A 24,706-nucleotide genomic window follows, 5' to 3' on the forward strand; every position below is an offset into this window, starting at 1 on the left:
TCACGTGTGTGTGTGTGTGTGTGTGTGTGTGTGTGTGTGTGTGTGTGTGTGTGTGTGTGTGTGTGTGTGTGTGTGTAAGAAGCGCATTGGAGAAAAAGAAAAATCACCAAGAGAAAGGGCCATAAATTCAAGAAAGTGCCAGAAACATTTAGTAAGAAATACAAAACTTTCCCCCTTATATGCCACACACATGCCACCTATTTGTATCTCCGGTGCCCCAGAGGTACAGCACTGTCACCATGAACACCAAGGGGATGACGACCCCCGGTGGGGAAGGGGCGAGTCAGGAGGGGAGTGTGTCTCCGAGGTACAGGGATATGGAAAACTAAGGTGTCAGAAGGGAGTGAGAACCTTTTATAGAGGACACACTCGAATCTGAGTGTTAGGGGGTCAAGGAACAAGTACGATGGGGTGGGAGTAGAGAAGAAATGAGTGGGGGGGGGGTACGGGGTCTCGGAGAAAACAGAGGGCCTCGGAGAAAAGTGCAAAGAACGAGAGCCGCAGCCTCCCCGCGGCCTGTGGCTCGCCCCCGCCTTCCTTTTGCGCAGAATCCGCCCCTTGGCTGCAGCATCGCGCTGCCCCCACCGGCCAGGCGCGCCGTGATCGATCGCAGGCTGCGTCAGAATCCTCCTGGAGTATAAATAGGGGTGGCAGGACCGCGCCGAGCCGCACACAGCCATCCATCCCTCCCTCTTCCTCTCTCCCTCGTTCTTCTCTCTAGGCCCCCATCGCCGCCGCCGGCCGGGGGACACCGACCGCCACCATGAGTTCCTTCAGCTACGAGCCGTACTACTCGACCTCCTACAAACGGCGCTACGTGGAGACGCCCCGGGTGCACATCTCCAGCGTGCGCAGCGGCTACAGCACCGCGCGCTCCGCTTACTCCAGCTACTCGGCGCCCGTCTCCTCCTCGCTGTCCGTGCGCCGCAGCTACTCCTCCAGCTCCGGCTCCTTGATGCCCAGTCTCGAGAACCTCGACCTGAGCCAGGTCGCCGCCATCAGCAACGATCTCAAGTCCATCCGCACCCAGGAGAAGGCGCAGCTGCAGGACCTCAACGACCGATTCGCTAGCTTCATCGAGCGCGTGCACGAGCTGGAGCAGCAGAACAAGGTCCTGGAAGCTGAGCTGCTGGTGCTGCGCCAGAAGCACTCCGAGCCGTCCCGCTTCCGGGCGCTGTACGAGCAGGAGATCCGCGACCTGCGCCTGGCGGCGGAAGACGCCACCAACGAGAAGCAGGCGCTGCAGGGCGAGCGCGAGGGGCTGGAGGAGACTCTGCGCAACCTGCAGGCGCGCTACGAGGAGGAGGTGCTGAGCCGCGAGGACGCCGAGGGCCGGCTGATGGAGGCGCGCAAAGGGGCCGACGAGGCGGCTCTCGCCCGCGCAGAGCTCGAGAAGCGCATCGACAGCCTGATGGACGAAATCACCTTTCTGAAGAAGGTGCACGAAGAGGAGATCGCCGAGCTGCAGGCGCAGATCCAGTACGCCCAGATCTCCGTGGAGATGGACGTGTCCACCAAGCCCGACCTCTCCGCCGCGCTCAAGGACATCCGCGCCCAGTATGAGAAGCTGGCCGCCAAGAACATGCAGAACGCCGAAGAGTGGTTCAAGAGCCGCTTCACCGTGCTGACCGAGAGCGCCGCCAAGAACACCGATGCGGTGCGCGCCGCCAAGGACGAGGTGTCCGAGAGCCGCCGCCTGCTCAAGGCCAAGACCCTGGAGATCGAAGCGTGCCGGGGCATGAACGAAGCGCTGGAGAAGCAGTTGCAGGAGCTGGAGGACAAGCAGAACGCCGACATTAGTGCTATGCAGGTACGGCACCGGGAAAACGGCGGGGGCGGGGCGGGGGCTGCAGAATCGAGTTAGGATGGGGGAGAGCTGAGGGCGCGCCTGGGGAGTGGAGACCGGAGATGAGGCTCCTGGAGGCCGCTGTTAGGGGGAGTAGAACTTGGCTCCTGGGAGGCTGCACGGGAGGAGGTGGGGCACTTGGAGGGCGGGGTGGGGGCTCGACAGCAGTCTGCGAAGATGTGCGCGGTGGTGCAGTTGCATCCCTGTTCCGCAGTAAGGCGGTCCAACCCTGCAGGGGGTTGGGTGGGGTGGGAGAGGGGATGGGGAGCTGGGCGTGGCCTCTTGGCCTGCCTCTCTGCTGCCCTGAATTCACAGGTTGCTTTGTGGCACAGACTGGACTATCTAATTAACAAATACAGGGACGAGCTCTCATTAGTTCAGAAGGATGACTGTGACCAGCATGCTATCTGACTAGTTTTACCACCCACTCCCTTCCCTTAGCAAGTAGACAGGAATAGAGTCAAAATTGTAATAGGTAATGATGTTCGCAAATGTTTTTTTAAAGGCTTTCCATCTTTTGGAGAGGAGAAAAAAGTAATATAGATACATAGAAAATATTTTAAATAAAAATTAAAAAATTCAGTTTAGCCACTTCCTTCTCCTATAAAGAAGTGGATTTCTTGTATATAATCTGGATAGAGTTAACCAGTAAATGAGAAACAGGTTTTTTTTTTTTTAAAAAAAAATCAATTTAGTTCCTTGCAAGCATTTCACGATGATCATTGCACTATATTAATGAAAGAAAACTAGAACTTTTTTCTTCTATCAGTTTTTAAATCGTTTTTTGATTTCATTGTATGCTCTGTGAAGCTGGATCTTTTTTTTTTTTTTTTAGGCAAGCAAAGAAGGGTGTAAAAAGAGAAAAGGCAGTTGCTAGGGGAGATTTTTACCTAAGGTGTGCACGTTTGATTTTAATTAAACCTAGGCCTTTGCAGCTATGCTGTAGTAAAATAATAGCCATAGGGATTTATGCTTGGATTTCTTTTCTTTTTTCCCCCCTGACAGGACACGATCAACAAATTAGAAAATGAACTGAGAACCACAAAGAGTGAAATGGCAAGATACCTGAAGGAGTACCAAGACCTTCTGAATGTGAAGATGGCTTTGGACATTGAGATTGCAGCTTACAGGTAAGACTGGAGGGGCGAAGGGAACAGCCCTTCTGCCTTGGGAAGAACATCAGACATCCTTTGAGTTGAATTAGAAACCTTCAGGAATAGTCCTTTGAAATAATTGTGTTCACTTTTTGGCCTTTTCCAAGAAGACTTTAATCCTGCAATAATGTGACCTGTTCTTAGCTTCCCATTCCATTTTTAAGTCTAATAGGACTATTTTAAGGGTTTTTTTCCCCCTCTAGTCTCATTCACAACATCCTCAGTCATTGAGTTTTGAGAATTCCAACCCTGTTCCTACCTGCCTTTGCCTTTAATGGTGGCGTTTTGGGGAAGGTAATGAGTGGTCTGCTCAGCACAATTCCTTTGTTCATGTTTGTCAACCCCACCCTCCCCGTGCCTCCCCAGGAAACTCTTGGAAGGTGAGGAGACCCGGCTCAGTTTCACCAGCGTGGGAAGCATAACCAGCGGCTACTCCCAGAGCACCCAGGTCTTTGGCCGATCTGCCTATGGCGGTTTACAGACCAGCTCCTACTTGATGTCCGCCCGCTCCTTCCCGTCCTATTACACCAGCCACGTCCAGGAGGAGCAGATCGAGGTGGAGGAGACCATTGAGGCTGCAAAAGCTGAGGAAGCCAAGGAGGAACCTGCCTCCGAAGGAGAAGCTGAGGAGGAGGAGAAGGAGAAGGAAGAGGCTGAGGCCGAAGCGGAGGCTGAGGCTGAGGCTGAGGCCGAGGAAGAGGAGGGCGCCCAAGAGGAAGAAGGTAGGATTGAAACAAACAAACAAAAAACACCGTAAACTTCCAGTGCAGTCTGGGCGTGGTTATCTGTTAGGAGCTGGATAAGATAAATGAAGCCTTGCTTATGCCGAGGAAGTTTTATTCATAATGAGTTCTGAATCTGAAATAGTACATTTATCTATTTCTTCAACCAGCCTTTAGTGAGCACCTCCTTTCTCAAATTGACAGTCCACCCAGAGACATGCTTCTCTGATTAGCTTGGTACATTTTGAAAATAACATAAAAAAAAATCCTTCTCCTGCTGTCTTTTTATTCCTATTATACATTTTACAATCTATTCATTTAACTCAGCAGTTTCGTGTCCTACGAAACAAAAATGAAAACTGAACACATAACTAAAGAAAAACCGAAGTTCTGGCAGAGAGCAGAGCTCCCAGGACCTAGATGAAACCTCCTTCTACTTAAGTATGTATTCAGTGGACAGTTATTCCTGGCAAGCATTGTCTATTGCCTGTGTTTTGAGAGAGAGATGCTGAGAGGTTGGGGGCAGGTGTTCTGACATCTGTGTTCCTCCGTGAAACCTTAGCAGAAATGTTTTGACTGGACTGACCCCTGGATTTGGAGTTTGTACCTTTTCTTTTTATCTTAAAGCTGCCAAGGAAGAATCTGAGGAGGCAAAGGAGGAAGAAGAGGGAGGTGAAGGCAAAGAGGGAGAAGAAACCAAAGAAGCTGAGGAGGAGGAGAAGAAAGATGAAGGTGCTGGCGAGGAACAAGCAACCAAGAAGAAAGATTGAGCCCCACTCCTTCCCTTAATTATTCCAGGAATCATTCTCCCAAAATCAGGTCAACCCCATCACCAACCAACCAGTTGAGTTCCAGATACTATATGAATTAAGAAGTCAATATACGTCTAATTCTGAGATGACTTAGGTTGGACATTAAATGTGCTATGACTTTTCCTTCCGCAGAGTATCTGTTTGCTTGCCGAGTGGCTTTCTGGCTTGCTGTCAGCCTGTGCATGGTCCACGCTTATGAGTTCAGGATCTATGGCAATGTGAATAATTCAGATGTTTACAATACAGTAAAAAACCCACAAGTAAATGAATTCACTAATGTTAATGTTAAACTTTGTGGAAAAAATAGTCCTTTGAACCTTTGGTGGTTAGAAATTAAAGACCTCGAATTATGTGCAATAAATAGTAAATAAAGTTACACTGAATGACATTTCTTGCTGTGGTGGTTGACTTAATTCAAATATCTTAATGAGGGAGGGCACGGATACAAGACACATACAAGTGGACTGTGACCTCCAAATTTCTTGAAGTCAAAATTACAACAATTACAGTGCATCCCCGCTCCCCCATTGGTAATTCACAGGATGGAATTAGGTCATGACCATTCATGAAATCTCTCCCCTCAAAAATTTTACCTCTAATAAACTTGAGTAAATGAGTTGCTCGGGTTCTCTTTCTTTTATAAATAGCAATATACTTTGCCCCATAAGTGTATTATACAGTGTTGGGAATGGCTTTTTGGAGGCAGTTCCGAAATTTTGTGATAAAGATATCTTTTATGGTAAACAGGTAACTTTAATACTAGTATAGAAATGCAAAATGGATGGGATATGAATTCACCCTATAACCACATTTAAAATATATATTCCAAATGTCATGAGCAGAAGTGGAAAGCCAAGCAAATGATATAATCAGAAGGAATAATGTTTTTATCCATGTATAATTTTGGATGGAGAGGAGTAAGGATATCAAAGTGCATTTGCCTTTGTAAACATGTTGCCTGCAATCCTGAGCTCATGATTTAGGGTCTTGTTAGCTTAATTCTGTTGCCTCAAGTAAATACCCTTTAATGACACCTATTTTAAACTTTTTAAGAACTACAGGTACAGATAATGAAATCGTGATCAGTCACTGACAGGGGGATTGTATATTTGTATGTTACAGTGTCATTGCTCTGCATGTCTTTATTGGGAAATATTTGGATTTCAATGATAGCTCTAACTGGTTGGACATTGCATTAGATACACACCCCATCCGTCCTCCCTGCTCACTGTAAAGTTACGAAAGCTCTTGCGTTTGCACTTAATGTGGAATGTAGATGAAATTATTGGCTACCCGCTGTTCTGCTTCTGTTCTCACACGATTGCTTTGTCAACTAATTTTGTTCAATATTGATTGTTTAGACAACTTTCAAAAGTCATGAATTTAATGGGGAAGCAAAGTGGTCTCCATTTAAAGTTATTTGATCCAATCACACTATGTATTTCTAGTTAAATATCTGTCACCAAAGCAAATGGGTAAAATATTTCTTTATCTGCCATGATGCTACAGATTTGAACTATGAGGATTCTGAATACATTGGCTTCTGTAGAGATAAGGTGTTACTTTACCTCCGAGACTAAGCTTTTCACATTTATGTTTGTTCAACATGGGATGCTGCACATGGTAAATCTCAAACAGATGCAAATTACATGTGAAAAAGTAACTTTAGCCAAATGGAAACAGCTGGTTGGTTTGAGAATGACTTGAAGTAAGAGCAATGTACCATCATTTATCCTGTGTGCCATAATAAAAAACTAAAAAACCTAAACTAAATGGATTTGAAGTCTTTAAAAAACTTTCCTCAAGTGTGGTACCTTGATCATTCTCCCTCTCCCTTCTGCTCCCCCCACACTCTAGTTTTTGTTCTGCATTCCCTTCCCTAGTTAATGGCGCCACTGCCCAGCCATCCAATTCTGCAGACCAGAGACTGAGCATGACATCATTCTTCCCATTTCTTCTCCCTAATCTCTCTGGTCTGATCCATCACCAAGTCCTACTGATTTTATTGCCTGCATAGCTAGACTCCATCCACATTTCTCCATTTACACTGCCGTTACCTTAAGGAACCTTCCGGTGCCTGCTCTTGGCCTTCGATCAGCATGCTAGAGTAAGCTAATCTTTAAGAAAAGGAATTTTGATCACGCCATCTTTTTGATGAAAACCCTGCGACAGTTTCCCAGTTCTTTTCCTATAAAACCCCAAATCTTTAAGGTTATCTTCAAGGCCTGTACAGACCTAATCTCAAACTACTGCTTGATCCTCATCCTGTGCGTAACCCCTCGCCCCTCCCCCACTTCTGCGGGGAGGGGCAAGTCTCCTAGAGCTCCGCTCTCCCTCCTGCCACAGGGAGTTTTGCGGATTTCTCTGTCTGGAGCACTCATCTTTTCTATCTTTCCCTCCGCCTCACCCAGATTTTGGTGACTCAGTTGTCATCCCCTTGGGGAAGCCTTCTCTGACTGGGCCAAATTCCTCTATTAAATGCGTTCATGAGAACTTGCAGACTCTCACACAGTTGGAATCGGCATCCATTTCCACGATCATTGGGTAAATATCTGCGTCCCCTGGCATAGTGTGGTCCTCATAAGCATGGCAATCAGACGCCTTGCTCACAGTTTTACCCCAGCATCGAGCATCGTTCTTACCATAGTAGAGCATGATAAATGTTGATTGCATTAATACCTTCTTGATTGATTAAAATGCCTTCGGGATGACTAGAAAGCCAATTCAGTAATCACTCCCAGGCTAGTTAACGCTTTGTGGAAAGAGCAGAGAAACAAAAATCAAGTGTCTATTCTATATATTCTTTTTCATATAGATTATTACATTATAATAACCATCTATATAACTATTATAGTGGTTCAGTTATACACATATACATTCTTTTTCATACTCTTTTTCATTATAGGTTATTACAAGATATTGAATATCATTCCCTGTGTTATACAGTAGGTCCTTGCTGTTTATTTTATATACAGTAGTGTGTATCTGTTAATCCCAAGCCCCTAATTGATCCCCGCCTTCCCCTTTGGTAATCATAAGTTTGTTTTCTATGTTTGTGAGTCTCTTTCTGTTTTTAAAATAAGTTCATTTATGTCACTTTTTTTAGATTCCACGTATGAGTGATATCATATGATATTTGTGTTTCTCTGTCTGACTTACTTCACATGATAATCTCTAGGTCCATCCATGCTACTGCAAATGTCAGTATTTCATTCTTTTTTTATGGCTGAGTAGTAGTCCATTGTACGTATATACCACTTCTTTGTCCATTTATCTGTCAATGGACATTTAGGTTGTTTCCATGTCTTGGCTGATGTAAATAGTGCTGCTCTGAACATTAGGGTGCATGTATCTTTTTGAATTAGAGCTTTGGTCTTTTCTGGATATATGCCCAGGAGTGGGACTGCTGGATCATATGGTAAGTCTATTTTTTAGTTTTTAAAGCTATCTTCGTATTGTTTTCCACAACGGCTGCACCAAATTACGTCCCCACAAGCAGTGTAGGAGGTTCCCTTTCCTCCACATCCTCTCCAGCATTTATCGTTTATGGACTTTTTAATAATAGCGATACTGACCAGCGTGGGGTGATACCTTGTTTTAATTTTGATTTGCATTTCTCTGACATTTTGGGCATCTTTTCATGTGCCCATTGGTCATCTGCATGTCTTATGTGCAAAAAATGTTCATGTGTCTATTCTAGATTCTAGTGTTTTTGTTATGGAGGGCTGGCCTTCCCCACCGCCACACTGGCCTCAATCTCCTTAGATACATAAGGGTCCTGCACGTGATTTCTCAGATCCACTCTAGATTGAAAATTTCCTGAAAAACTTTTAGAAGGTCAAGCTTAATGGCTGAATGGGATACACACATATTAATATTATCTCCGCACTAAAATCTATCACCTAAAAAGAAACTTTGTGTGATGTTTCATGCATAACATTAAACTGGTAAGCAATTAACTTGGTCACTTTTTTCCTACATGGAGATTCTAGTGCTGTCAGATTGGTTACTGTGTCCCAGGCACTGATCTAAGTGCATTGTATATATTAACTCATCAATTTCTTTCCTATGACAATGTTCTCAGTCCAGTATGATTATCATCCCGATTTTACAGATGAGGAATTAAGGTTTGGTAACTTGACCTGGGTCACACAGCTAGTTTGTGGCAGGGCTGAGATTCAAACCTGCCTGGCCAGCTCTAAAGTCCATGCTCTTAACCGAACATCACACTTACTCTCCTCTGCCGTCCGGCTTGCCAGTGGGTTAAAGGGAGCACTTTTCTACCATTTTGTTTAAATCGTCCTCAAGCTTGAGCAAAGTGTTGTTTTACAGGTGGCCGGGGAGAAGCGCAGGGCTGTGAGGCTCCTGACTGGAACAGCAAGATTCCTGTCTCTCCCACCTCAGAATAGCGAGCTGAGGATACCCCTCACTCAAAAAAAAAAAAAAAAAAAAAAAAGAAAAAAAAAGAAAAAAAAAAATCCCAGGGGTTGCTTTGCCTGAGGAGGGGCTATTTGTTTAAGGGCTGTGCGCCTACACCCCCCCACCCCGAAGTGCCCCATGGATGCTGTAGAAGCTGAAATCAGCCCACTCTCTACTGTGGCTAAAGCACTCTCAGAAATCACACTTTCTGGTTTCTGCTATTCAGGTGGGACTGGGAGGAGTTGAGGGCAGGCAGGAGGCACCAAGAAGGAAAATAGAGAGGAAAGCTGAGTCTCCGGCTACCTTATCCTTCCCTGCGAAGTCACTGGCGTGGCCCTTTGGAGGCCTGGTTCACCAATCAGGTCTCTCCTGGTGCAGCCTTACCAGGGCTTTCTCCTCAGAACCCGGTCAACTCTGATCAACACTTTGCGTCTGTGCCTGGAGGAAGGTGGTACATGTCACTCTCACCTCAGAATCGCCCTCCAATTTCACACGTCTGACACCAATTATTTTGTCTTACACCGAGAATGATGTGTGGCTTACAGCTGAGAGTCTCTCTCACTCTCGTTCTCCTGTGTGTGTTTCTAGGTGGGGGAGGAGAACAAAACCCAGCGGCAAAGCGTATTTCCTGAGGAGACGGAGGTCTACTTGTAGACCAAGGCATCTTCCTCATCTTCCCAGGACGGACCCCTGGCAGCAAGATGCCCCGAGGCACCGCCTCCCTCGCCCCCCCCCCCCCCACCAGCCATGTGGAGGGAAGAAGAGAGACCACCAGGATCAGCCCCATTTCTTCCCTTCCAGGGACTGATTCCTGACAGCCCACGACGCAGCTCCTCTGTGAAGAGCTGGGTCGTGTTTCAAGACAGGACTGAGCGCTTTAGACGGTGTTTTTGGATTACACTGGAAATATGCATCATTTTAAACATATTTTTTAACACCTTTTAAACAAACCTCCCTAACCCGTGAGAATCTAAGGAGCTAACCGAGACAAAAGGCTTTGAAAAATCAAAACGCTCTGATAATCACTTTTCCGCGATTCCTCTAGCGTTTCTGCGCGTTCAGTTCTGCCTCAGAGCGACCCCGCCCTCCCGTCGCCGCCGGTCACAGCTGTTTTCTCATCTTCTTTCCATCCCACAAGAAGAGACGAGAAGCGTTGGGGGAGGGGGGCGGCGGAGGGTCCCCCAAAGCTGCTTCTTCCAGCTCGTAAATAGGCGGAGCCCAAGGATGCTTTCTGCGGGGAACTTTGCTGGGCGTGCGTCCCGCATCCCCAGCTGAGCGCAATAGCCGCAAACGTGCAAAAAGCCGGGGGTGGGGAGAGGGGGGGAGGGGTGCCAAGTCTTTAGCTATTAACACCCTCATCCTCACCCCGCCCCCGGAAATGGTAAAGTTCCTAGACTTAAAACACTTCAGAGCAGACTGCGTGACACCCTTCTTCACCAGGAGTCCCAGTCCTTCGGGGATGGGGTGGGGAAGGGAAGTGGGGAGGAGTCCGGGACCCTCCTTTTTGCTAGACCTTTCCGAAGGTCGCGGCGCCCGGAGGACGCGGCAGAAAGAAGTCGGCAGCAGCAGCACCGCCCCGGTGCGCCCCCCAGCGGGCGCCACCCCGCGTCTCGCCGGGGACGCAGCTCCCGGCTCCGGGCTCCGGCCCCCGCCGCCGAGAGGAGGGGCGCCGAGGTGGGTGGAGGCGGGTTCTTTCGGGAAACTTCCATCACTGGTTCTCCTCTGCAAGCCGAGAGGGCGAGACAGAGGTGGGGGGAGAGGGGGTGTCCGGGGTGGGGGTCCGGGAGCCCAGGCGGGAAGAGGGAAGTGGGGGGGAGGGCACCCGCGGTCAGTCTAGGCTGTGCCCCTCCCCACTGGACCTCAGAGCTCTCTGGAATCCTGTTTTAAAGTGAAGAAGCCGGACTCCGAGGCTGCAGCCATGCTAAGGTGGGGGTGGAAGCTGGAGAGAGGGGAGCAGCAGGAGGGGCCCCAGCATCCGGCCGGCCTGGAGCAACCGGGTCCAGATTCCTTAGCGGGGTGTGGACCAGCTGCGTTTGCATCACTTGAGTGCTTGTTGGAGAAGCAGCCTTAGCCCCCAGGCCTACTGAACTAGAATCTGCATTTTAACCAGATACTCAGGTGGTTTTGGAGCACGTTGAGTGCGAGGAGCCTTAGTAAAGAAAAGGGCCGGTTCAGTCCGCCCCACCCCCACCCCCCGGGGAAGGAGAGGGGAGGTGGAGAGGGTACTAGGCTACATCAGATGTGTGTGTCTGAAGTTCAAGGCTTGGGATACAAATCTTGCTAGTGTTTTGAAGTTCTCTTTAAAATACTTTAAGCCCTTATAGCAAAGATCTGCTTGGGTGCAAAATATCATAGAATGATAGGATTGAAAAGCGAGAAGCTACCTAGGAAATCATTTATTTTGCACACAAGGAAACTGAGATTCGGGTGGGGGGAAAGTGACTTGCCAAACGTGATGTAATTGATTTTAGCGGAGCTAGAGCTAGATCTAGATCTAAGAACCCCGTGTATCTTCCCTGTACCATACAATGCTGATGCCTCAGAAAAATGTTACTACTATTCCTGCTTTTTTGATGGTCCAGATTTTAGTAGACAGTGGAGGTTAGTGAAAAATAGTCTAGTTTGGTTTCAGCAATGGGCAGATCAGTACCATTTTAATATGGAATTTTCTTCCCCTCTCTCCCTCTGGGATTTGTTCTTTCTCCCTCCTCTCTTTCTGTGATTTTTGGCTTGATTGCTAATTATTTAATAGCTAATGCATAAAATAGTTCTATCAGGGGTGACCTGTTGCGTTGGAAATAAATGTGTCAATCAGGCCAGCTCCAAGTGTGAACCTCATCTGTCCCCTTCAGATCACCAATAAATTGTTCATCTTAAAAATGCGTAGTTCAGGAAACCGCTTGAAGTTTTCTTCTCTTTAATTGATACATGCCTTTGAAATAAACAAGCTGAATTTAACTGCCTAGTTTTCAGTTCAGTGATCTAGTTGAGTAAATCGGACCTTTCACACCAGAATTCACTCTGTACTCTTTCCCCTGGAAAGGGGAAGCCGGCATTCCCGCTCGGAGAGCAAGGGGGTGCTGGCCAGGCACTGCTGTCATCTTGAAAGAACACAGCTGTCACTCTCGCAACATGGAGTCTGGAGCTCTGTCGGTTGTAAGAGTCCCTTTCTCCCAAGACACGCATGTGGGACATGGAGTTGGAGGTGAAAGGACCATGAGAGAAAACCGGCCGTTTCCTTTTAGAACAATGAAATCTCTGATCATAATCCTTGAGGGATAAAAGCAGATCTTTCTTGCCAGACATTACTTGACTGTGAAGCATCAGAATAAGCCAGTGGCTTGAAAGACTTAAACAACAATCATGTGGAACTTGCAAAGCCCAAGTGCGTCATTATCTCCAAGGCCACATCACACTCTTTAAAGCCAATGCATCCATTTTATGTCTCTGTGAGAGCAGGCTTGTTTTCTCCTCTGTTCCCGTCCTACTGTCCATATGGGGACAGATTCCCCATCTGTGCATTCTTTTCATTCTTCGTTGTTGAGATTGTAATTTCAATGATTATAAAAATTATCAGTATCAAGTTTTGGGTTGCTAGTGTACTTTATTTTTTTTTTTTAAAGATTTCTTTCATTTAAAATAAAAAAAAAATTTTTTAGAAATTTCCTTTTTTTTTTTTTTAAATGGAGGTACCGGGGATTAAACCCAGGACCTTACGCATACTAAGCACACACACGACCGCTGAGCTGTACCCCGACCCCAGTGTGTGTTACTTCCCAAACACTCACACCTTTTCTCATGACACTGAGAGCTAGGAGGACTGTCTTCCACACGTTTTACAGGTAAATCGGAGCCCAGGGTTTATGGCAATTGGTTTCCCTTGAGCTGCCATCAGCACTTTAATGTCTCACGGGCAGTCAGCTTCCCATGGCAAAGCCAGTGTCCCACGTCCCCTCCTCTTCCCTAAACTCCTTTTTGAAAGTCTTCCCCAGTCATTCCCATATTCATAGAGGGAAACTCCATCCTTCCTGTTTCCAGGCAAAACACCCAGGCATCACCTTCAGTTTCTCTTTCCTCCTACGCCCTATAATCCTCCATCAGCGAATCTCATGGAATTTCCCAAAATACGTCCAGTGGCCTAGGTCTTCTCACCATCACCAATGTCACCTTTGGATTCTAGGCACCAAACTCTCTTGCCTGGATTATGTACTCGCTTCTGAACTGGCCCTTTTTGTCCTCACTCCTCCTGTCCCCCAGTCTACACCCAACATAGTAGCTGGGGTGACTTTTTCTGCATACACCTGTGTCACTCCTTTGCTAAAAACCCTCCAAAGCTTTGCACCTACTGTGTCTCCAAGGGCCTCCTCGACCAATCCCACCTCTCTCCGACCCCTGCTTCCCTCCTGCCCATTCTGTTCCCACCACCCTGGATCCTCGTTATTCTGCAGACAGGCGAAACAAGTCTTTTTGCCTTAGAGCCTTTGTGCTGGCTGCTTTTTCTGCCTGAAATGGATTCTCTGATAAATATCTGCACATCTCTCATAGATATCTGCATGTAATCTCATGAATATCTCATATATTCATTAGAGAGGCCTTCCTTAACTGCCCTATTTGAAAGAGCCACCTCTTTCCCCCTATTCAGGACTTCCTAATCTCCTTACCCTGCTTTATTTTCCTCCAAAGCAGTTGTCACCCTCTGAATCCGTTATATGTTCTTTTTGTTTTTTCCTTTCTTCCTCCTACAGGAATATAAACTCCAGGAAGGCAGAAACTTGGTTTGTTCACTCCTACATTTCCTGGGCCTGGAGCTATGCCTATCCCATAAAATATTTGTGCTTACAACTGCTTTTTGAATGAATGCACAAGTGAATGAGTTCAGAGCTATTCAGAGATGGAATGGGCTGCCTTAGCCAGCAGACTTCATCCCTGGAGGACTTCCCGTATTGGCAGGTTGATGTAAAATGGACTTAAAGATCACAGGAGTTTGACCAAACTAGGTGTCCCTCAAGGAAAGCATGAGTGTGTAGAGTAGAGAGCGTGTGTCAGAGGGAACTGGTTTGAGTCTTCGCCCTGACACTTCCTGGTTTGGTGACATTGGATAATTTACCTAACTTCCCCTAACCCAGTGCCTTATCTGTTAGGAGGGACTTTATACTTTTCTTCTCCTAACGTGGTTATGAAGATGAAACTAAACAAAATAATCCATTTAAGCAGTTAACCTTGTTCCTGACGCTTAATAAATGCATGGCAAATGTAAGTGGGCTGATAACAATGTCCCTTCCAGCCTGGGAATTCACCCAAGCGATGGATGCCCTCTTTAACCATTAGTTAGGTCATACTTTCTCCAGCAAACTACATTATCAGTTCCTTCCCTTCAGCTTTCCTGCTTCAGTTCTGGTAAGATTCCTGCCGCCCCCTGTCCTCCCTTGGTCCCTGGGATTGCTTTCTGTTTTGAGTTTTTTTTTCCCTCAAACCTATCTCGCCTACACTGTGACCTTTGCCGCTGACAATTTATTTTGCCTAATGCCAATTTTTAAACCCCAAAACAACCGCACCCCAGATTGCTTACACTGACTCACGTTGAAGTCGGCTGAACTGAGTATCCACTCACTCGCCCCTAGAGCTGAGATGAGCTGCCTCTTGCACCAACTGGATGCTCAGTAGACACGTGCTGATTATGCATTGGTTGCTTGGTCTTTGAGAAAGGGTCAGGTGTAATGATAGTTATTATGATAAAGACTATTATTGTCAACCGAATGTTTATTTTCATAATCTGAATACTCTGGGGCTGCAGTGTTATGGTTTTGAAACTACTTGAATCGACTGGAGCAAGCAGGTTATAGAGACCATAGACGGGGGAGCTGTTTGCAGAAGGATGGTGGGATATGAAAAATGCCAGCGGTCCACGCGAGACCTGATCGTGAGGATGATTTTGAAACGGGGAAGCGCTCATAATGTACTGTGACTGAAAAAATGGGTTGCTAAGTGAAATTTTCAGAATGAGCACCGCCATATCAAATTTGTGCTTAGAAAAAAGTTGGAAATACACTGAAATAAAACAGTCATCTGAGATGGCAGGCTTATGGGTGAAATTTCTACAAGGAATACATGTTATGCTTAGAATTTAAAAATTAAAATACCTTTAAAAAAAAAAGTTCTAGTAATGCATGACTTCCCTCTCATGTAGATAAATCATTTCTCTGAGCTTCCGTTTCTGTAAATTGAAAAGAGAAATCACAACATCTGCCCCACGTACTGTGAGGCTGAAGCGGGGTGATGTAACTGAAACTGTTGAGAAATGTATGAGTTTTAGGTGATTTAATTATTGGCCTTGGCGGCAGAACAGCTATCTTGGGTGTGTGTCTTCCCCAGAATGTCTTCTGACTTTCCGTCTTATTATTTATTTATTTTTTTGGATAGAAAAACTCAATCAGGCCTCACTTGCCTCCTAGCTGGCCACACTCTATGAGTTCATGTCCAGCTGTAGAGGAGGATGGCCTGGAATAAGGAAAAACTATCGGTTTCAACAAGGTTCTGGGTTTCCTGACATGTCAGTCCTGAAAGGATTCCTGCTTGAGCATCGCTTTCAAGGAGGTAAAAACTGTGGATCTTGAACCTGTTAACTCTGGTCCTTCCGTCCGTGATGACCTCACTGTGTCCCAATGACTTACTGCATTTTCATGCAGCTTCTACCATCATTCTAGTGCCAAAGCTGGTCAGATGCCCTCACCTTGATTCCTAGGGGAACAGGCGGTGTCAGCCCCCAGGGGCCTCTGCTTTGCTGGTGGCATTCTGCCTGGAGCCTCTTTGGGTCTGAGCCGTGTGGTTGTTCCAGAGCATGAGACACAGAGTGGTTGAGACCATTCCATTTCCCATCTTTGCTGCACCATTTCCTCCTTGTAGGGAGGGAAGTGACCTTGGCAGAATGAGATGATGACCTTCCCCTTGACACTCAGTGCATGCTGACAGGTCACATGCTGAGTGGTTCCCATTGTTGTCCTTCATCACCAACGGATGTTTGCTAAGACTCTTATTCCTGAGTCAGGTGAGTCATTTAATAAAGAAGGTTATCTATATGACAGCCTGTGCACCCGCTTTGTCTCAGGCTGGAAGTAGGGGGAAGTCAATGGGAATGGTCCATTGATCCAGTCACTCATGGTCTTGGTGATGTCACACAGCCACGCATGTTCACAATCTTGGAGCCTTTGGACAAGAGGGGAAGAGGAAAACAAGGGCCTCCAAAGGAAGTGTACACGAAGGAGAAAGCAAGTAGAGAGCAGAAGGGGGGCCAGGACGGTGTTTCTGTCTTCCTAGAAGTCTCACTGTACAGATAGCTTCGTTCAAACCAACTTTCAGATTTTCCTGGTTTATTGATTCTGTCCTGTTGACCAGAGCTTCCTCCTGATTGGTCAGCATCATTGCTAAGACAGGAACTAAAATAAACGTCCCCTGACTAATGATAAGCAGTGTTTAATGAGCTTTTACCATAGACAATTTATACTGTCATAAATGCTTCCCAAGAGTTACATTGCTCAGTCCTCAAAAGAGCTCTTCTGCTGGCCCCACTCTGCAGATAAGAAAACTGATGCTCAGAAAAGTGAGTTGGCCAAGATCCCACCGAGAGTGTGCCATCCATCTGTCAGCTTGTTCTCAGCTCTGCATCTCACCTTGGGTCCCCCTTCACTGTGTGTGGCTGGGCGCTGCATGACCCAGGCTCCCTCGCTGCCTAGACTCCAGGAAGGACTGGCCCAGAGGAGGTACCAGTGAGAAAGCGGAGCACGGGAGGGGGGGAATCAGAAGTTCTCCCTGGCCTCCTGGCCCTGCCTCTCCTTCTCCGGTCTGTCTTCTTGGACAGCTCCTCCCTCCAGGGTCTCACTTCTTATAACGCTGCCCCTGCTGCCATGGTTCCAGCTCCTGCTGGACAGGCCCAGGCTTCTGAGCTCCTGTAACAACATTTACTTCCAGTGTCCCGCCAACCCCAGAGGTGATAATTTTTCTTAGCTTCTTTCTGTTGCTAAGTTCTGGGTTGCCTCATTGTCTCCTGCTGAGGACTGAATTGTCACCCCCAAATTCATATGTTGAAGCCCTAACCCCTCAGTGTGATTGTATTTGGAGATAGGGCCTTTATAGAAGTAATTAAGGTTAATAATGAGGTCATAAGAGTGAGACCCTGGTCTGATAGGATTAACATCCTTATAAGAAGAGACAGGAAAGTGCTGGCTGTCCCTGCCTTCCAGAGTAAGGGCGCGGTGGGAAAGTGGCTGTCTGTAAGGAAGCCAGGAAGAGAGCTCTCACCAGAACTTGACCTTGCTGGCATCCTGATCTTGGACCTTCTTCTGGCCTCTAGAATGGTGAGACAATAAATTTGTTTTGAAGCCACCTTGTCTATGCTGTTATGTGGCATTCCAAGCTAATATATCACATTTTGGCTTCTCAGCTTTTCCTTAACTCTGCAATACCATTTCCCTGCATTCAATTCCACTCTGTTTGAAACTCCTAGAATGTTTTGTTTTGTTTTGCTAATTCTTTGGACTGGCCTCTGACTCCCTAATTCAGCTAGAAGTTCAGAACTGAGATTCCAACTGAGGTCAGAACAGACACCAAAATCTGTGTTCTTAAAAACGGTGTTGGTACTTCCTGGATTGTTTTGGTTGTCTGATGAGATGTGGGGGAAAAGCCAAGTAAATAACATAAAGTCAAGGCTCTGTGTGGCCAGTGCCACCAAAAGGAATGGAATGGGGAAGAACTTTCAAGTTGTCAGAGGTTTCAAGGTGGCCTTTCAGACGCTGCGTTTGCAATTACAAGTGGAGTTTGAGGGGATGTTCAGAGAGAGAGGGAACATTCCAGTGAGTGGTCCTGCTCTAACGTGGCAGCCAAAGGGCCAGGGATACTGTGCCAGTGCGATGTATTCCTCTCCACGTCGTGACATCGCACGACGCACAAGGGCTTGCCGAGTCCGGAACTGAATGGCGGTGAGCTTGGCTGTGAGTTACATGTATTTTTCTCTTCTGACAACACATGGTGTTTTGAATGTTACTGTGGGTAAGGTACACATTTTTAATGTTATTCCCTGTTCTCATTCTTTAACAAGTCTTTCTCCTCTTTCCATTTAGAGTTTACTTCTTTCTACCAAATTCAAGGAGAAGGTAAGGTACTTGGAAAGCTCTCTCTCACTTCTCCTTGCTGGGGCTTTTGTTTTGCATCTCTTAATAAGGATACTGAGATCCATGTGTCTTCCTGAGAACTGTAAGCAAATCCCTCACAAAGAATATGAGCCAGAGCATCTTGCTAATTGCTAATGAGAAAGTGGTAACTTTAGAAACACTGGTGGCTGTTTCATGGGTGGCTGATGAAGGGTGGATGGGCATCAGCTGTCCAAGTGTCGCGGACACATGATTCGCTTCTAGTGATAATGCTTATTCCAGGATGCCAAGGGGATGGACTCAGTGGGTGGACGTGGTTAATTGCGTTCACAGGGGCGTGGTGATTTTTAAGCTGGACAGTCATGCCCAGCAAAGGGAATTTCATCTCAAGCTATGATAGTGACAGATTATAGTGGGTGGGATTTTGGATGTGACATACCCAAATTTGTCCACATCTCTAACATGTTATGTTCAAGGCATGCTTTATTAGAACTGTCCAAACCTGTCTAACTGCTGATGCATAGAAATAATTTCACTTAGTATTTAACCATTTTCACCCAGTTGGAATACTTCCCTTGTTGCTTGTTGGTCAGAGATGATTGGCAGATACACACTGCTGCCCTCTCCAGAACCAGTTATGTACGGTAGGTGACTGACTAGCAGACACAACATCCATTTGTCTGTTCATCACCTTCTTAAAAATCTGAGAAATGGAAAAATGGAGGCGTGATGTGTCTCATGCACCAGTTAGAATATTAATATATTTTATTTGGTAAAGAAGATTCCACGTAAAAATAAAGTTACACGTCCAGGCACCGGATGATGGAACCTGGATTATAACTTAGAGGTACAGGTGATGAATGTAATGGTCCCGCCACTTACCAGTGAGTTTTCAAGTAACACTCCCAGAAGGTCAGTTAATTCCTCCGCAAACTAGATGATTGATCCTGGGGACTGCTCAGGGCAGGCTCGGCCCCACAGGTAGAAGGTTCATTCCGGGGGTGAGCAAATACAGAATATATAGCGTTTGTTATCCTTTCTATACCAGTATGTAGTGGAAAAGGTATGGGTCTGACAAGAGAAGGGCCTGAATTCTAATCCTGAGGCTCAAACTTCTGCAATCATGGCAATAAAAATAATTTCTGCACATATATTTGTTATGAGGATTCAAAGGTTTATTTCAGGTAAAGCACCTGAGATGTAGTTGGCTCAACATTTGTTATGCCTGTGATGAATATTTGGATTTAGGCACAGGCATTCACCTCTCTAAATGACCATTCTGTCAAAAAAGGGAATAGGGATTCCTGTGACTCCTCAGAATTGGCACCAGGGGGGTAAAAGATATATAGGGGGTTAGATGTAAAAATAGTGAAAAAAGGCTTTCAGGCAGTCAGAGCTTCCTGATCGATGTCTGTCACTAGAGATTCTCAGTTATAGGGCAAGGCAGCTACTTTTCAAGCATGAGAAAGGGGAGTTCAATATCAGAAGCTAAGCTGATCTTTAAGATCCTGTGATTCTAGGTAACAAATATTAAGTAAAGTTTAAGTGTAAAAGTATCTAAGTCTTCCGCCACTTGAAGTTTTACTGTAGATGGAATTTTGTGTGTGTCTCTTATAAACATGATACTTTATGCACCCTGCATTTTAATGGATACATTTCAAGATGCTTATTTATAATTACTATTTAACAATAATAATGGCAAGGAGAAGTAACCATTCACTGGACGCCTAATATTTGTCAGACATTGTTGTACCATGTTTTACATTTGTAGTTTCATTGAGGCCACTCACAAAGCCAGCAACTAGGCAGCCTTAAATAGAAAGAAATCTGGGGAAAGAGAGGACACCTGCCTCTTTTTCTTTCAGATAGTGACGTATTATATATTTATGTGGATATAAGTTAATAACTTTCAACTTTTTATTCTTCTATTAACACAGGCTATTTCAAGTGCCAAGTTTCCTTTAGCCGAAATATCCTTGCTGGCTAAGGGTAACTTGTGGATGTCAAAATTGAGAAAGATTTAAAAGCACTGTCTTAGGATTCAGAGCATCCTTGAGTGTTCCACGTTGCAATGGGAGGTGTATGGGGTGATGTGACTTGCACTGAGGTCCGAGTCTCCCACGTCTAAGGGCAAAGAACGCTCTTTGTGCTGTTCTCTTCTGTTTTCAACCCGTCCAGAGGTGATTATAAGCAGTTAAAGTTAAGGAGGTTCAGAAGCCCTAATATGAACTGGTACTTTACTTTTCTCATCCAAATTTCCAAAAAAAGATGAGAACCATCTAGACAGAGTGGCTAATTCATTGGCATCTCTCTTCGCTGTCATGGCCTACTCTGCTGTGCCTGTGAGGGTGCCAAAGGATGGCACCCAGGATATTTGCATTTGGTCATTGGCCTGTGATCCCATGATCTTAATTTAGACTCAGGAATCGCCCGTATCTGCCTTCTGGAGATAGTGTTGTCACTCAAGTTCCTGAACCTTTGATTCTGTGGTGGTGTTCCACTTTTCCTCCCCCATGTGTCCCCAACACCCCCCCCCCCCCAAAACAAGGCGATAGGCATGAGAGCCCATGTAAGTGGTCTAATTTTCTACTTAGGTCTTTAGAACCATTACCCTCCCCTTAAATATTGTGAAAAAAGGGCTTTTGATCAAGTCACCTGTTAATTTTTTTTTTTTTTTATAACTATGCTCTTTTCTAAGACAAGAATGATGAAGTAGACTTACAGACATGGCTTAAGGAGTATTATCACCTAAAATTAATAACTGTTTGAAGATATGATGTGATGATGTTCAAACTGCCTCAAATAAGAAGTTAGAGAGCTGTGAAAGCCTTGCACTGTGGTGTCGGGTACAATCCATACGGATTTGGGGATTTAAAGTTGTTTTCATCAGCCTAGCGCAAAACGATTTCTCTCTCTCCTCAATATTGTTTTCAGTAATTTTCATCAATTATTGTGATTATGTGGATGGATTATTGGATGTCTAAGTAATTTCTATAGTTTACTGCAGTGCAAAATGCAGTTATTTTTCACCTCGATTCTCTGTATGAGTAACGAATATATTACAGTGTATGATACAATGTATTGTCAGTGTACACTGATGAAGAAATGCATGTGCATATGGGCGCATGTATACTTATATGGTGTGCTTGTTTTAATAAACTGTAATGCCGCCTGGATTGAAATAATGTACAGGAAAACTGATGTTCTAGTTACTGTTGTATCTTCAGATTAAATAAATTCTGCACCTATAGCTTTGATCCAATTTAAAATTCAGGTCATTCAACGAATATTTTTGATCAGTGACTATGTACCTGTTATGGTGCTAGGCACTTTCTACAAATGCCAGCTCATTTGCTGACCTCAGCTGCCCACTGAAGAGTATTTTAGCCCTCCTTGCAGATAAGGAAGTGGAAGCTGTCTTAGGCAGTTTGGCTGCTGTAACAAAATACCGTAGACAGGTGGCTTATAAACAACAGAAATTTATTTCTCACGGTTCTGGAGGCTGGGAATTCCAAGATCAAGACATCATGATTCAGTGTCTGTTGAAAGCCCACATTCTGGTTTCTTGATGGCTGTCTTGTCAATGTCTTCGTGTCGGGGAAAGGGCAAGGGACCAGTCTGGGGTCTTTTTTCTAAGGGCACTAATCCCTTAGAGGGCCCCACTCTCATGACCTAATCACCTCCTAAAGGTCCCCCCTCCAGATACCATCACACTGGGCATTAAGATTTAACATATGAATTCGAGGAACACAAACTTCCATCTGTAGCAAAAGCTTAGAGGGATAATGGACCCATGACACACAATTCTACTGTCTACAGACCTGGGATTTGAACTCAAACCCAGTGCTTTTGCCAAAGGTCTACACTTCTAAGGGTAGAGGGACTCTGGGAGTGAATAAATTTTGTGTAGACTCAGTAAAACAGTTCACCCAAAAATAGCTCCTCTTTTCCTTTGGGCAAATTACATAAACCACCAAGGAAAAATAACTTGCTCCAAACTGGAATGACCCATCTATTTGTTGTAGAAATGAATATCCCAATGTTTTATTACTGTCTCTGCACTGACTGGCAATTGAAGGCAGTGCTAGAAATAACACTTTCCTTTTCCATGGAACATTAAAGTTACCATGAGAAAGTGCTTGCCACATTTTTGTACACTGCAAGCTGTTGTGGTAGAAGAAGTCACCACTCATTTTGTATCTGAATGTTTTATTCTTCTCATGATGCAAACATTGCCTTTGCGTCATTTTTTCTTTTGAATGTGAAGAGTTGCAAGTATATTAAATGAAAGATATATGGCATCGATCTGTTTTCTTCCATCTAATTTAGAAAGGAAAAAAGGACCACGGCAGAACCCCCTTGTAAACCGAGATGCTCACCCTGGAAGGACTTGAGGGGCCGGGTGGTACGAGGGGTTAAGAGCTGGACTACGTGGGTTTTCTCTACTGTGGCACAAAATTAAAAAAAAAAAATTCTGTGCCTCAATTTCCTTATGTTTGAAAAGCAAGAACCAATTAGCTTTCCTACTTCTTACAATATTTAAAACAAAATGGTATCTCTAAGGCAATCTACTGGAGAAAGTAGAAATTCTGTGTTTCCATGGCTTACTGTCACTGTAGCCAGGGACCGACTGTAGGCAAAGAAAATATATTCTAACTTCCTAAATACTTGGAGGTTTGTGTCTAGTTTTGGATACGGTCTCCCTGTCACTGAACATATTTGGAAACGTGGATTTCAAATTGCTTTCTCTTTACATAGCAGTGCAGCAGTTGGCATTGGCCACAGAATTAGTGATGTCCAGGAAGGAAGATCATCATGGGGGTGGGGTATAGCTCAAGTGGTAGAGCGCATGCTTAGCATGCGTGAGGTCCCGGGTTCATCTCCCAGTACTTCCTCTAAAATTAAATAAATAAATCCAACTATCCCCCTCCACCAAAAAAAAGAAAGGAAGATCATTATGTACCCAAACCATAGTCCACAATGAATATTTGTTGAGTTTATGAGTCAACCGAACAATTTGCTGTTTAGAAACATCGGCTTGGCTCATCGAAGGTTTGTTGTTCTACTGTTTTTAAAGAAAGCCAAACAATGGTCTGTCTTTCAGAATCTGTGGCAGTATTATTAAATCCTTTCCTTCTCAGGAAAGGAAATGAGATGACTGAAAACAGAATTAGGAGCTGAAGGGACAAGTTCTAGTGCTGGCCTTGGGGAGGGCTGTGATTTGATCTTGTCCTTTTTAAACAGTATGTGCTACAAAAAGGGACTTCTAGACTCAGGAGCCAGCGCTGGTGTTGAGATAGATGTAGGTGTAGATGGATAAGAATTTTTTAATAGTATTGGCTTTATCTTTGGCAGGTATTTTAAAATTCAACTATAGCATATCTTATAGATCCATTCCCACTTCAGGCAACAGGTCCCGGTCTTGTCTTTGGGGAAATGCTGCTGTATCGTTGGCATCAGTCTTGGAGGGACAGTATTTTAATTCTACGTAACTAGAGTTGGTTTTGCTAATTCTATTCAAAAATAGTTTCACCTTGGATGCCACGAATATTATTGCTTTAGAAGAACTAGTGTTTAACATAAAATATGGTTGTTTTAAAGGAAAAGGTGTAACTGCATAATTGTACAAATGATATACAGATATAGCAAAAATGGTGAGAATTGACAAAGGGCTAATAACTGGGAAAAGTCACTATAATTATTGACATTAGCAACAGACTTCCTGGGTATATTTAGGAGTTGAAATTGGGATCTCTTGAAACGCCGTTAAATAGAGCATCCAGGATTGTATAATTGGGCTGACCCTTATTGATAAACGCAGAAATACAAACTTGGGACAAATATTTATTAGTGGTTTTAAAGGTTTAGAACAGATACATTTTGAAAAGAGAGCTGTATGATTTCCTTAGTTAAGATCAGGCCTTTAAAATATTTCTTTAGTTTTATTTTAATTTTTTCAGGCTTTTTAAATAAAATCTAAAAACTCTGCTTATATCAGAGAATCCTGCTTTTCTTTTTCTGAAAGGAGTATTTTGTTTATTTTTGACATTAGTAAAATATCAATTAGTAAATCACTAGAAGTGTGGATCTCCATCAACCAAGATCAGTGCTGCAGATAAGTAAGTGTGTGTGTGTGTGTGTGTGGTGGAGTGGAGGAGAGAGAACCAGAACCACGCATCTGAAACCGGATGTTTCTTGTTAGGACTGTGAGAGATTCCAGTCCTGCTTCTTCTGGACACCTTGATACAAACATGAGGTCCTTTGTGTCCCAGCTCTGAAGGGAGCAAGTTGTCTCCTTTATGGCCCCTCTCACCTTGAGGTTGTCTGAGTTCTGGTTTGAGACATCAAAACACCTGCAGATTGAAGACTTCTATCCCCCCCGCCCCAACCATTTCACCTTTTTATCAGATGCTTTTATTTTCATTTCAAAAATATAATTGAAAAATTTGGGGAAGAAAGTTGGGCTAAGTAAAGATATTGACGCCTGAAAGTGTTTTCCCAGTCATCGCTCTCAGGGAAATAGAGATAGGAAATGCAGGTCGCTTACAACCCCCCAAAAGATCTTCTCTAAGGCAAGAAAGGGTTAAGCAAGTAGTGGTGAATTCACTCT

At 44.9% G+C, this 24,706-nt stretch overlaps 1 protein-coding gene across 1 annotated transcript; it reads left to right on the top strand.

Moving 5' to 3' along the window:
• Positions 1-515: 515 nt before the first annotated feature.
• Positions 516-4,922, top strand: NEFL (neurofilament light chain). The gene is made up of 4 exons (XM_010948330.3): positions 516-1,810; positions 2,852-2,976; positions 3,367-3,722; positions 4,350-4,922. The coding sequence occupies exons 1-4, from the start codon at positions 764-766 to the stop codon at positions 4,490-4,492; spliced, it is 1,671 nt and encodes a 556-aa protein (XP_010946632.2). The 5' UTR covers positions 516-763; the 3' UTR covers positions 4,493-4,922.
• Positions 4,923-24,706: the final 19,784 nt, after the last annotated feature.

Source organism: Camelus bactrianus, chromosome 31, assembly GCF_048773025.1.
Source record: "Camelus bactrianus isolate YW-2024 breed Bactrian camel chromosome 31, ASM4877302v1, whole genome shotgun sequence".
Lineage (NCBI taxonomy): Eukaryota > Metazoa > Chordata > Mammalia > Artiodactyla > Camelidae > Camelus > Camelus bactrianus.

Coding starts and splice junctions, on each gene's coding strand:
- NEFL (XM_010948330.3), top strand. CDS start 764: ATGAGTTCCTTCAGCTACGAGCCGTACTACTCGACCTCCTACAAACGG. Junction 2,977..3,366: donor ATTGAGATTGCAGCTTACAG/GTAAGACTGGAG, acceptor GTGCCTCCCCAG/GAAACTCTTGGAAGGTGAGG. Junction 3,723..4,349: donor GGGCGCCCAAGAGGAAGAAG/GTAGGATTGAAA, acceptor TTTATCTTAAAG/CTGCCAAGGAAGAATCTGAG.